Here is a 13,625-nt window from a genome sequence, read left to right on the forward strand (position 1 = left end):
GCATGGCACGGTTTAGACTTTCCTCAACATTCTGGTACCCTGCGTTAAACCATAGTTCCTTGCAAAATGCCCATTTAGTTACAAGTCCTTACGGTGCATTATAGCATAACAATAAGCATGCCCTAATACCCAGGGATAGATAATTGCCGTTGACCATCTCCTTGCTTACTGGTAATCTCCTACCCCTACCAGTATCACCCTCCCCACACACTATTTCTAAGTCATCAGGTCCCAACGGTCCTAACACGGAGTCCTCTCCCAACATTTTCATTGCGGGAGCTCTCTCGAGAGGGACGCAAGTTGGGTGTTCAGTCAAAGGAAAGGGTGGTCATTTTCTCTGAGTTTGGCAAACAAATTAAAGGGCAAATGCAGTTAGCCATGGAGGCCCCAGGACAGCGCCTTTGTCCCCACTCCCCCACAGCGCAGAGGCAGAGGACCACCCCTGACCCCGCCCGGCTGGGGGATGGGGGGTGGTGCGCGGGGGCGGGGCGGGGCGGGGACCCGCGAGTCTGCAGGAGGGCGGGCTCCGCGGTCGAGGCTTAGGGACTGTAGCGACGCCAGGGCTCTGCCACCCGCCGCCTCGCCAGCCGCCCTCACCCCGGTCCCCGCAGAAAGGTGCCCAGAGCACACCAGAGAGCAAAGAAGCAGGCAAGGGAGTCAGGCAGAAGCCGCCACCAAAGTTCCCAGGTGTTCCTTGCCAGCAGGTGCCTAAGCTCCGCGCTCAACACCATGGACAGCGCCAGCGAAGCGACTGGGGGGCGCTTGGACGCCGAGGGCTTCTGGCAGGTCTGGCAGCGCTTTGACGCGGATGGTAAGTGGAACAGGGCACCGGCACATTCAGGTGTAGACGTGGCCCCAGCCCGGCCCCTCCTAAAGGACCTAGAGTTTCCCCTTCCCGTCTTTCCTCGCAGGGAACGTTGTCTTTCGGCGTTGTTAATGCTTATGTCAAACCAAACAGATGTTAGGTGTCCTGGAGCTACAGATCTAGAGTTTGGTGTTTAAATTCAGGGTCGAGGGAAGGACTTGGTCCCCCTCCCAATCTGTGTGTGTGTGTCTAAGATGTTATGCCATATATGACGCAGATCACTACCTATATTCGAGGCTTGTGGCTGGCAGACAGCTGTCTGAAGTAAGCCCTCCCTAAAGGTGCTTTTCCAAGGAAGGGAGGACCAATTTTACCAACTTTCAAAAAGATGGTATCCCCCAAAAAAACTTGGAAAGAAAATGTTACCACTTAAAATGTGCTGTATCTTTAATAGTAACTCAACAACCATAAAGAAAATAGCTAAATTGTGTTTTGACTCTGGAAAGTAAGATTTAAGAATTATACCTGTTAAATCTTTCGAAGCTTCCAAATCCTGGGGTTGGATTTTCTTCTAAAACTCATGTTTGTCTGTGGATGAAAATGTATGTATTTTGTCGCTTTCCTTTCCCAAATATTCATTTAAACCCAGCACAGAGCATTTACGCTTGAACGTGTGTTTACTATTCATGTCTCTGAGAGGTTAGACCCTAGCACGCTAGCACTGAGTTATCGGTAGAGTAAGGAACAGTATCCATGGGGATTTTACAGACTGTGAGATCCAAAACAATCTAGATAAATAGTAAATGTCACATGTCATTCTATGTAAGTGACGATCACTTATGCATCTCTTGTTGCATTTAGAAAAAGGTTACATAGACGAGAAGGAACTCGATGCTTTCTTTCATCACGTGCTGACGACGCTGGGTACTGAGGTAAGTACTTGTGCCACGAAGCATTAATTTATGTGCCTTTAGCAAAACAGGAGAAGCATCCAAGTCTCATGTTGATCTGCACCTATTAATCCCATCTGACCTCTTTTCTTCCTTGCTTGCGTTAATTTTTCTCCATCTCTTAGCAACAGGGAGGGAACCGAGGCAGGTTTTATAAAACGGACGACTGTAGCGTTAGACGTGCTGGCCACTGACTTTCAGTGTAACATCTGTCATCCCCTCGACAGACCTTAACCATAGATTCCAACAACTCTGTTTTGAACGTCTCCTTGGTTATGTTTCTGCTAATGGGTTTCGACATGGAGATAAGGCAGCTCACTTTGTTCAAAAAGGTGGAAGAGATGTTAAGAGCTCCGAGGTTCTGAGTGTGTAGTGCATTTGATACTCTTTTGATAGCAGCTTACAAACAAACAGAACATTTAAAATCATTTTCCATTATTCATTTCATTAGAAGAGGTTATAGATTTCTTTGGGAATAACAAACCAGAAAATAATCAATATACCCAGAGCCCAGGTATAATAAATGGAAACCTATCTATCATGTCCATGTCCTTCCCTGATGGTAAATCCGGCCTCGAGAGATGGAGATGAACTTTTGAGGATCCCCGTAGCAAAGCAAAGACTCCTATAAACACACCCCAGCCTGGGGATGGGAGAGCAGCCTAGTCAAGACTCCATCCGAGGATGCCTGGTAAGAGGAGTAGCTCCGGAGACAGTAGTGTTTAAAGTGAATTGTGGAGATCACTTATCCTCAGCCAGAGAACTGTTTACACAGAAGAATGAAGTGCCTTGTACTGTCCTGGAGGAGCCCAGTGAAGGGAACAAGGCTCTCCGCGCCACCAAGGAGTGCTTCGAGAGGGTGTTTCCGGGTGTGGGCGGGCAGCCAGCTGACAGAAGAGGCTGCCATCTGCCTCCAGTAGCCACGCAGACCTTGTCCCTCCCTGTCTCTGTCTCTATGTACACAGATCTCTCTCTTTCTCTCTCTCTGCCTCGACTATTCATTTGACGTCTGTGTGCCTCATTTTTCTGCCCATTTCTGTTTCTCATTCTGATTCCTCTCCCCTATCTTCCATCATCTCTTGACTTTCTCTCTGACCTTTCTGTCTCTCATCTGTCTGTCTTAAAGGTCTCTCCAAGTCTCCTCCTGTTTCCTTGTTTCTCCTTCTATCTGCAGTCCGTCTCTCAAAGCTCTCTTGTCCCTCATTTCCCTGTCTTTTCTTTTCCTTTCTCTTTCTTACCTATCTCCTCTCTTTTTGTCCCTCATTTCTTGTCTTTTATCCGTTTCTTTTCTCTTCTCCTTCTTTCCCCTAACACTCTCTGTCTCTGCCTTGCCCTTCCTTATTGCTATAAACGCTAGGGCTCACATCACTCCGGAACCCAAGAGTCAGATGCCCTTTAGTCAAGCATGACAGGTGTATTTAAGGAAAACAAATATATATGAAGGCAGAGCCATTTGAAGTCTTGGAATAAACTGGATGGTCCAAAACCCCAAACTCCCAGAGACTTAGAACTTCCGACCTTTCTAGAAGTATTTTGCCCTAGTGATTTATAGGAAGGGAGGAGAAAAGCTGTTGTCAGTGCGGAAGCGGGGAGTGTCTTATTTTCAGTCGTAAGGTGGGGGTGGGGCTGGTAAGACACCAGGGTCTGCTCTGAGCCAAGGGCACTTCTTCTGCGGCTTTGGCTAACGTTAGCGGCATTGTTGCCATTAGTGATGGAGCAGAGAGGAGCCTCGCTTGCTGCTGGGCAGTCCATCTCTCCCCTCCCTCAGAGCCAGCCTGGGGACTTGCCCTCTCACACAGGGGCGGGCATGGTCCTTGCGGGAGAGGAGACAACAAGTGACTCACCAGTGTCCTGTGCCCCTGTGGGTCCCATCCCCGAGGAATTTTAGTACCTTTGGGGTTTGCCTAGGATCTCGCATTTTTAAATCACCGTATGTCAGCTGGTATCTCTCTCACCCTCTGTCTGTCCAGGAACAGTGACTGCCCATCACGGGGGATGGTGGGAGGGTCTAACGGAATCGGGCAGACCCAACCACCCCTTCTCGGCACATGGCTGGGGAGAGAGCTTTCGGAGCCAGATTATTTGTATGAGCCATTGTCCAAAAGGGTCATTACCTGCCATTATTCTGTTTCGAAATGTTGATACCTGGCCCTGGGGGAGTGGTGTTCTAGAGCCTGTGCTGGGCCCTCCATGCTCCCAGAACAATCACGATTAAGGAAACTATTCCTGATTCCTGATTCTCGGTTTCCTCCCTGCTGAGAAAGGAGTAGGTTCTAAGCATGTCCTTGATCAGAGAGCAGGACTTCCAAGTGGACGTCCATCAAGCTGAGTGACAGTCCCCATCCCTGCTTCTAACCAGGGATGCCCCAGCGAGTAGAGAAGCCACTGTAGGGAGGCCTCCAGGATTGGGCCTGTGGTTTAGGAGGAGCAGGCAGTTCTTCAGACGCCTGAAGCACTCTCCTTTCCTCCCTGATTAGCAGGTCACAGAGGCCTCGGAGGAAGGAATTTCAGGGTTGCCAACAGCGACCTGCTGGTCAACCTTGGAGAGCAACCAACCTGTGTGTGATTCGCTCCTTCTCGGGGCCTCTGCGGGGACAGACTTCATGGAACCATGACCTATTCATGCTGCGGCTCCTGTTCCTCAACCCTCCCTTAGCTCCTACCTTTTCTTTTCAAATGCTCAGGACTGGCCTCTGAACTAGGTCTGGAGAGAGCCAGTACAGAGCAGAGACTCACTTCCTGGGGCTGTGTCCGTATCCTTCCTGTCAGAGTCTAGCACAGCCCGGGCTTCCATGCTTCAGAGACGACGGGGTCTAGAGTCTTATGGAAAGGGGGGCAGGGTGGTGCAGATGGGAAATACAACAGAGGCAGCCCCTTGGCTCTGTTGCTTTAGGTCCAAGGGATGGCCATGGGCTTTGGGGTTACGGGATGAAAGTCAAGGTTCTGTGGCTTCAAGCTAAGGTAGCACTAGACTCTGGCCTCAGCTTCTTTGACTTAACATTTACTAATTGTGAAACTTAATTTTCCACCCCGATGGCTTATGTCCACTAAGGTCCTTTGGGAAGGCCCAGCCCACCATAAAGCACCATGTATTAATTCTGCTGTATCTCAGAGACACAGAAGTGATGGCCGTCCTGCGGATATCCTAATCTAGAAAGCCAACCTGAAGGCAAAGTGAAGACCCACCTTGTGGAGGGATCCCCATCATGTTTTCTTTCTCTATGGTGCACGTACACAACCCACACGCCCACACCCACACCCGGGATCTGAGGAGCCAAGACTAGAAACGCTGATCTCTCCATATGTAGTGCGGTATCTCAGGAGGAAGCCTGGCTGGCAGGGGTCGTGGGGGATCGGATTAGGGACAGTATCAGGGAGGCTGAATTTAGCATGGCTGCTGCGGTCTGGAATCCTGGGATCTGGCACTGGGGGGTGGGGGGATGTTTCTACTTCTCAGTTCCTTCCTCAGAATTCATTTTCCATTCTCTCCATTCCTTGGTAATTCAATAACTACTTTCTTACTTTTTTCCCTTCTAATTATTTTTTCCTCGGCGGGCTCAAGGAGAAGATGAAGGGAGGAGCGACGGCAAACTTGAAATCTAAAAGAGCTGGGCTTTTCCCTTAAAAACAGAACAAAATCTCTGATCTCTTGGAGGGAGAACTTGGGAGTCCTGCGAATGAGCTTAATGGAGCTGTTGTCTGTAGACAAGCTGATGGGATCAGGTTATGTCAGTCCGAAGGCCCTTAAAACCTAGTCTCTTGGCTTCTCTTCCTTCATTCATGTTTTAGGAGCTCACTAGCCTAGAGGTCTCACCTGCTTAGGATTCTGATCAGTGGGGCTTTGCTCAAGAACTCTCCACCACTGTTTTCCCTTGTTCCACAGGGTAGGCTCATTCTAAATGGCTAAAGTAACCTGCTTTCCAGGTTAGACTAACGTAATGACCAGGCTCTATGCTCTGAATAGTTGATATCCTGACTACATTTTTGGAATCCCCGTGGGTTTAATGCAGCTCTGTCTGGCCTATTGTAGGAGGCGGGCGTGGAAGAAAATGTGCAGAGAATGAAGCAACAGTTCACGGGTCTGCACGGTGTCTCCAGAGACGGGCGCGTGCTCATGAAAGAGGTACCTTTCCCCACTGTCCCTTTCTCTACCGAGCCTTTTCGGGCTGTCACTTCCCCCCCAAAGATAATGCAAATCTTACATCTGAATGGGAAGCTAGAATGGTCTGCCAGGCCGCTGGCCTACCCAGCATTTTGAAGTAATCTCCTCTCCTTTTCTGTCTTCTTAGCAATCCGTATCATTTTCTTTAGGTCAAGCAATATTTGTAGTTATTATAACTGGGGAGTCCATACGCTGGAGGTCTTTGAGTTACTCGATCCAATGGGTCCCTTTGCTGTGTGCTGTTCAGATCCAGCCCGGGCATAAGGAAAAACTGACTAACAAGAAATGGGTTGAATCTCCTGCATCAGCTCCCAGCGGAGGGGAGATCTAACCCCGGAGATCACTTGAAACAAGACGGACAGCAGCCGTCTCTCTTCAGTCCAGCCCACATAGTACCTTTCTTTTCAGGAAATTCTGATACTAGGGCAAGATAATGTATCTTTATGAAAAGTAGACGTGTTTGCCCGGAAGGAAGCAGCCTTCTCAGAACTCTAGATGTATGAGCATTTCCAAAATTTTCACTCCAGGGCAAATTTTTTTTTATGTCACCAGCGATGGTAGATAATTGATGTAAGGCAAGTAAACGCAAGCCTCAAGCTAGAAATACCGAAGGACTCATGACCGCGTGTTCACTGCTGCGTTCTCCAGCCCCCAGAGCACAGCGGAACATTAGCGGTGCCCAGTATATATGTGTAGGCCTAAGGGAGAAGAAATGAAACACGGGAAATGGCTGAAAACGACGGTGTTATCTCACTAACAACAGGCAGAGCTTCACGAAGCACTTGGAAACAGGCAACAACTTGGACACCCGTGCCAACCATCCCATCATGGAGTCCCGCGGAGGCACAGCGGAGGTGCTGTCCGTAGACAAGCTGATGGGATCTGGTTACACCCGTCCCAGGCCCCTTAAAACCTCTGGAGTCTGTGAGCTTAAGGAGTAGTGAGTCTCCCCCACCTCCTCCTGCTGTACCATTGCCTATCTCGCTCTAGTCACAGGAGGTTGAGACCTGAAAATCAGCCCACTTGGACACATTAGATATTCTAGCACAACTAAGGTGGGGCAGACTTCGCCACGGACAGCCCAAGCCAGGCTGGGGGATTATCTGTGCATCTGATTTGCCCCGGGCTCCTCTGTGCCGCTCCAATCAAAGCTGCAGACACACTGGGTTCTAAAGGCTGGGGACCTGTGAATCACGTTTTCATTTGGTTTCTTGGCTTGTCCTACGCCATGGGAAAAAGCACGTAGTTCTGAAGAGCAGAGGCTGATTCCAGCGGACCTTGGAGCCCAGACGGGTGTGGTGGGGGGGAGGCAGGATGTGGGGGATGGGGCTGGGGCAGTGCCAAGTCCACACGGTGAATGTGAGACCTTGGCCAAGTTACTTCTCCCGAACCTCTGGTTCATGGTCTTCATCAACAGGGCATTAGCATTTATTGAAGGAATTTTGCCTGTAAGTAGTGCCTCATTTTACTGTTAGCCTTCACATAAGCATCAGGATATATATATATATATTATTATCCCCATTTTACAAGTGAGGAAATCGAGGCACAGAGGGATCAATTAACTTGTGCCAGACCAAATAAAAGGCGAGCAGTGGAGAAGGAATTAGGATCTACTCTAGAGCCTGTCAAGGACACACGCTGCGCTGTCCTGCTCCCATGAGTGAAAGGGGGTATCATACCAGTAGGACTGGTATGAGACTTTAACGAGATCATCAATAAAAAGTACGTCGCCAGTGCCTGTCACGTTGTAGCTACTCGATATATGATATTCAAATTATGATTGCTGTTGTTCACACGGTAGATCCTTGAGCAGACCCACATCCAGCTAGAGGAGTGAATAGGCGTGTGGGCTCCACACGCCCCCCGACCCCCCAACAGCCCCTGTTTGGATTCACCGTGGCGGTGAGCACGGAGATAGAAGGAGTGGCCACCATTTCTGGGGGACGACGCAAGTCAGGAACACGGCAGTACCATAGGATGGGATGAGCCCAGCCAAACACAACCATGTGCTGAAGTGAGAATTATAGTCACGCATCATGGGAAGAAAATGTCACCATTACTCATGAGAGAAGTGACCTAAATCAGTAGAATTGGTGCTCAGATAGGAGGAGGGACGACGTAATGGATCACACCCAGACCAACTCTGGAAACATCACAGAGACACTGATAATGTAGAAGAAGTAAAACAGCCAACACTCAGGACACTGACGGCAGTCACTCCTGTCTGTGCCCGTGGTGTGAAGAGACCGCGTGTACGCCATCTCCCCAGCATGGCACGAAGCTGGAAAGGATGGCCCTAGTCTGGGTGCCATCACTTGCCACATAACTAACGCAAGTTCCAGTTTCCTTTTTTTTTTTTTTTAAAGATTTTATTAATTTATTTGACAGGGAGAGAGATCACAAGTAGGCAGAGAGGCAGGCAGAGAGAGAGGAAAGCAGGCTCCTCGCCGAAAAGAAAGCCCGATGCCGGGCTTGATCCCAGGACCCTGAGATCACCCACGACCTGAACCGAAGGCAGAGGCCCAACCCACTGAACCACCCAGGCACCCAAGTTCCAGTTTCCTTGACGAAGAAATGAGAATGGGAGTATGTTGTGTACTTTCTGGGTTGGGGCTAGGAGGGAGTGAGTAAGCATACGTAAGAATTTAGAACAGTTCGTAGCACATATAAGAATTATTCGCTCTTTTAATTTCCCATTATATAATAGAGTTAAATTATTTTAATATGGGAGAGTCTTAAAATAGTGTCTGGAACATATTAAGCACTGACAAATTTATAATTAATATTAGGATTATGGGATGCCTGGCTGGCTCAGTTGGTACAGCATCTGCCTTTGGCTCAGGTCATGACACAAGGTCCTAGGATCGAGTCCTGCATGGGGCTCCCTGCTCAGTGGGGAGTCTGCTTCTCCCTCTCACTCTCCTGTGCTCTCTCAAATAAATAAAACTCTTTAAAAAAATAAAATAAAATTAGGATTATGATTTTTGATCGTAAACTCCTGGGAGGCAGCCACCCGCCATGTTTCCTACCTAGTAACAGAGCAGTGTTTGAAAGCATCAGGGAATCCAAAACTGCAGTCAAGGGCCCAGAACTGTAATTGAAGCTCTCAGTCCTGGGGAATCCAAGCCCTCCTCCCCTGTAGTATGTCCCACCGTGTCTTTTACCTAGAGAGCACTGGCCGGTGTGGCTAATGGCTATTTCTCTCTGCTTCTTCAGCTTGCCAACATGTTCTTGTCTGAAGATGAAAACTTCCTGCTGCTCTTTCGTCAGGAAAACCCCTTGGACAGCAGTGTGGAGTTTATGCAGGTAAGTGTTTGGTTGTGTGTCTACAGAGGATGAGGACTGAGAAAAGCCCAGGATCCCAGACACCCACGAGGGAGGCCAGCAATCCTGTCCAGTCCCCAAACCCTCAGAGGGTAAGACCAAGCAAAGAAGCCATTGGTGATGAGCCAGAACTTGGGTCCCAAACCCCCGTGTGCTCTGGGCGCTGCCTTAGGCTGCTCGCAAGCCAACAGAGTCCTTCAGCCTGAGCTAGCGGAAGCCCAGACAACAGGCAGGCAGGCCGACATGGAAGACTATGACAGGGGTCGGCTGGGAACTTCGGAGCCCGGAGAGCAGGTGCCCCATTCAAAGCAGAGAACCCCGGGGAGCTCCAGCGCATTGCTGGCTTCTAAGCATGCTGTCTGGACATCTAGCCTACTTGTTTTTATATGTTAGCCACTAATTCTAGTTTCAAAGGTATAATACCACAAAAACGTAACTCCCTAGCGTGCCCATCCAGCCAGCAGATCTTCTGTTTGCAGTCGCTGTGCTCGAGAGAAAGCTGAAGGCAGTCAGTGCCTCCTCTTAGCTCCTCTTTCAGCCTCCGGATGTTACTGTCCTTTGGACAAAGACCAGGAAATTCAGAGCAGACTCAAGACAGCTACTGCAACCCAGGCCATTCCTGAAACAGTTCCCAAGACCCCATTTAGGAGATAATAGCTTAGCACCCTTTTACACGACTGTAGTTACTTCCGGCCGAGTGGAAGTCATAAAATTGAGCAAGCACGCACATAGACTATTCACGGGAGAGATCTGAATGGGCAATAAAGGTAGGTTGGTAGCCAAGAAGTGCAAATTTGTAACAACTGATTTTTGCCAATCCAAGTGGTAAAGATTTTAAGAGGATCAACGAAATACATGGTGGCAGCCAAGAAGCCCTGAGATTGATGCTCATGATCTGTTGGTAGGCATGCACACTGCAACAATTTTATGGAGAGTGATTTCGCAAAAATATAGTCAGGATCCTTTAAAATGTCATGATTCAAAGTTAAAACTATCTTTACCCTTGGGCTTAATAAGTCTACTGCTCCAGGCATCTATCTTAAGTTATAATCAGAAATGTTTGGGGGCGCCTGGGTGGCTCAGTGGGTTAAGCCGCTGCCTTCGGCTCAGGTCATGATCTCAGGGTCCTGGGATTGAGTCCCACATCGGGCTCTCTGCTCAACAGGGGGCCTGCTTCCCTCTCTCTCTCTCTGCCTGCCTCTCTGCCTACTTGTGATCTCTTTCTGTCAAGTAAATAAAGAAAATCTTTAAAAAAAAAAAAGAAATGTTTGTAATTGGAGGAAATGTGTTATATTGTTAAGAAGCAAAACTGTGCATGCAGTATGATCTTAACATTATTTAAAAAATAGTTCACCCTAACACCTACGTAAATTAAACTGTAGGTAGATACACATAAGATAAATGCTAATTTCTTTTAAGTGGTAAGATTTTAGATGGTTTTCATATTCTTTGTACTTTTATATTTTCCAACTGTGCACAGATCATAATTATTTACAAATCACTTTAAGTGACATTTTCACAATGATTTTAATGGTGCTCAAAAATGCTCTCAGAAAATTTTAAATGAAAATAATAAACAGATTGCCCAAGTGTATAGACAATATGACCTCCAAGTTAGTCTTGTCATGTGTGTAATAGAAATATGAAGAAAGGAAACACAAAGATACACCTGCAGAGTGTAGTTTTCTCTTTTTTGCAGCTCATTAATTTTGTACAGTGAATATGATTTACTCTTATAACCAGAAATACAGTATTAAAATGTTAGGCCTTGCATAATACTGAATAACTCTGAGGAATGGGAAAAAGCAAAGAGCACTGTGGAGCTTTCCTATCTTTTTGCCTTTTTTTTTTTTTTAACTTATTCCATTTACCCCCTCCCTTTAAGTTGGTCAGTGGCTTCCGTAACAAAGAGCCTTCCCTTTCTCTACCCGATTAAAAAAATATACATATCTCTTCAGATTCCTGATTTCTTTAAGTTAAGTTTGTTATAACCTATTTAAAAATTCTAAGTTGATGTCTTTACGTTCCCCCTAGGCCACCGGACCTTAAAACACTTTAATCCTAACATAGGGTGCCCAGGTCATGTGCGGTGACTGCCCAGGATATGAGTTCTGTCTTGTTTTCTTTAACCCTACAAATTTCATGCAGTCAAGATTTGTTTCCTCTCATCTTTGTGAACCATTGCTTTTCCTGACTAAGAGTCTCTTTATTTTCCTCCTTCCTAGAGTTTATCCTTTACTAAATTCTATTGGTAAAACTTTATTTGCCTGGAAATCTCTTATTTTGCTTTTATTCTTTAAAAATAGGCAAGGGGGACCTGGATGGCTCAGTCATTAAGCATCAGCTTTCAGCTCAGGTCATGATCCCAGGGTCCTGGGTTCGAGCTCTGCTTTGGGCTCCCGCTCAGCAGGCAGCCTGCTTCTCCTTCTTCCACTCCCCCTGCTTGAGTTCCCTTTCTTGCTTGTGTCTCTCTCTAATAGATAAAATCTTTAAAAAATTAAAAATAAATAATAAATAATAATAAATAAATAATAAAAATAAATAGATAGGCGAGCACATTACTCACATAGAAACCTTTGGGCCTCCAATGGCTGGCTCAGTTGTAGCAAAATTATAAGATAATGTAGACAGAAAATTTTTGGAGAATAGCATGAGAAAAGAAAATCATGGAAAATGGTTTTATTTATTATTTAAAATTCTCATTCTTAGCTTTGGTATATTCACACCATAAAAGTTTGAATGTAATTTATATTTCACTTGTTGACTTTGTAAGTCTGGCTGAGTTCAGGGGCCATAAGGCATGAAGTTGCTCAGTCTTCTCATGGCCCATCAGTACCTCACTAGCTCCGCAGTGAGCTAGCACTAGCTCCGGAGTGAGACTCCAGACTGACTGGGGTCTTGAATTAAGGTCCCTGCAGTGAGTGACTCAGCTAACCCATTCTATAGCTACAGACGATCTGTCAGTTTAAAAAAGAAAAGAACTTAGGGGGGGCTTGGGGGGCTCAGTCAGTTAAGCATCTGCCTTTGGCTCAGGTCATGATCCCGGGGTCCTGGGATCGAACCCTACATCGGGCTCCCTGCTCAGCATGGAGCCTGCTTCTCCCTCTCCCTCTGCTGCTCCCCCTGCTTGTACTCTCTCTCTCTCTCTCTCTTTCTCCAGCTCTTGCTCTCTGTCAAATAAAAAGTTAATTAATTAAAAACAAAACCAAAAAATAGTGTTACTTCTTCTGTTCTTTCCTTTTCTTCTTTTTCATGTAGGCTCTACACCCGGCCTGGAACCCCAAGCAGGGCTTGAGCTCACAACCCTGAGATCAAGACCTGAGCTGAGACCAAAAGTCGGGTGCTTACCTGGCTGAGCCACCCAGACACCCATACTTTCTGATTCTGTACAAGAGTTTGAGAAATAGCCAGCCCTTGAGGCTAAGCATGGGATAATCCGAGGTGGTCCGAATCATACCGCTTATGAGAGAAAGCAGTTCAGTGTGGCTACAGAAGTGTTCAGCTGTTCTGTTGTCCGGTTTTGTGATCGTATCTTCAGCCAGGTGAAGACTGCCCTTATACCTAAAGCCAAGGAAAGGCTTGTCTCATCACTGGGAACTACCTGAGATGTTTTCTTCCCTTTATCCAGAGCCAAGGCCACACAGGGAGGATCCCTAAGGGCCTGCGGGCAGCACAGTTTATTTTGAGGGGTGCAGCCTTTCACTAAGGGTTATAGTTTGATGCAGGTGCCTCCATTTGACACCCCCCAACTTTGCATGGGCCCCGGGCTTTGCCTCCTGCTGGCTTTGTGTGCAATTTCCTGATAAAGCTGCAGGCTACGTTCTCTGCGTCAGCACAGGGACCCGGGACAGGTGTTGGCATCACTCCTCCATGACCTCTCTGGCTGTGTGCTTGTTTACATGGCTGCTGGGTTCATAAGCGGATGCCTGGCTTTTGTGTATTTCAGATCTGGCGCAAATATGATGCCGACAGCAGTGGGTTTATATCAGCGGCTGAGCTGTGCGTAAGTGTCACGGGGCGGGTCTCTCGCTGGGGGGCGGGGTGCCGGTTCGCCCCTGGGAATTGGATGCACGTGGATCATGAACTTCATTTCTGTGAGCCCAAGAAACGTAGATTTGAATGTGTGACTTTAAGAAACAGTATTTGTGTTTAAAACTTAAGAAAGTACAAGTGATATCAGTTTCTCTAGGAAAAACGCATCATTGAGGAGTTTTGACACTTTTTCCATGCCTGGAGCTAGTCTCTGGGTTCTATGAACATCCTTTAAACAGGGACAGCCCTCCCCATTCTTGAATTTATTGTTTGCTAAAAGCATTTGATTTTCTCCATGAAAAAAAAAATGAACCACAATCCTTGATGCAAGTCCTCCAAGATCTTGGCGGTT

General features: G+C 47.3%; 1 protein-coding gene across 1 annotated transcript in view; it reads left to right on the forward strand.

The window, feature by feature from the left end:
• Window positions 1-574: 574 nt before the first annotated feature.
• SCGN (secretagogin, EF-hand calcium binding protein) overlaps window positions 575-13,625 on the forward strand; it is a 36,752-nt gene continuing 23,701 nt past the window's right edge. Inside the window, exons 1-5 of the mRNA XM_046005868.1 lie at window positions 575-811; window positions 1,667-1,737; window positions 5,786-5,878; window positions 9,134-9,223; window positions 13,188-13,244. Of these exons, the coding sequence (XP_045861824.1) occupies window positions 730-811; window positions 1,667-1,737; window positions 5,786-5,878; window positions 9,134-9,223; window positions 13,188-13,244 (393 nt within the window). The 5' untranslated portion in view covers window positions 575-729. The remainder of the gene's footprint in view (window positions 812-1,666; window positions 1,738-5,785; window positions 5,879-9,133; window positions 9,224-13,187; window positions 13,245-13,625) is intronic.

The sequence above is a fragment of the Meles meles genome, chromosome 5 (genome assembly GCF_922984935.1).
Source record: "Meles meles chromosome 5, mMelMel3.1 paternal haplotype, whole genome shotgun sequence".
Classification (NCBI taxonomy): domain Eukaryota; kingdom Metazoa; phylum Chordata; class Mammalia; order Carnivora; family Mustelidae; genus Meles; species Meles meles.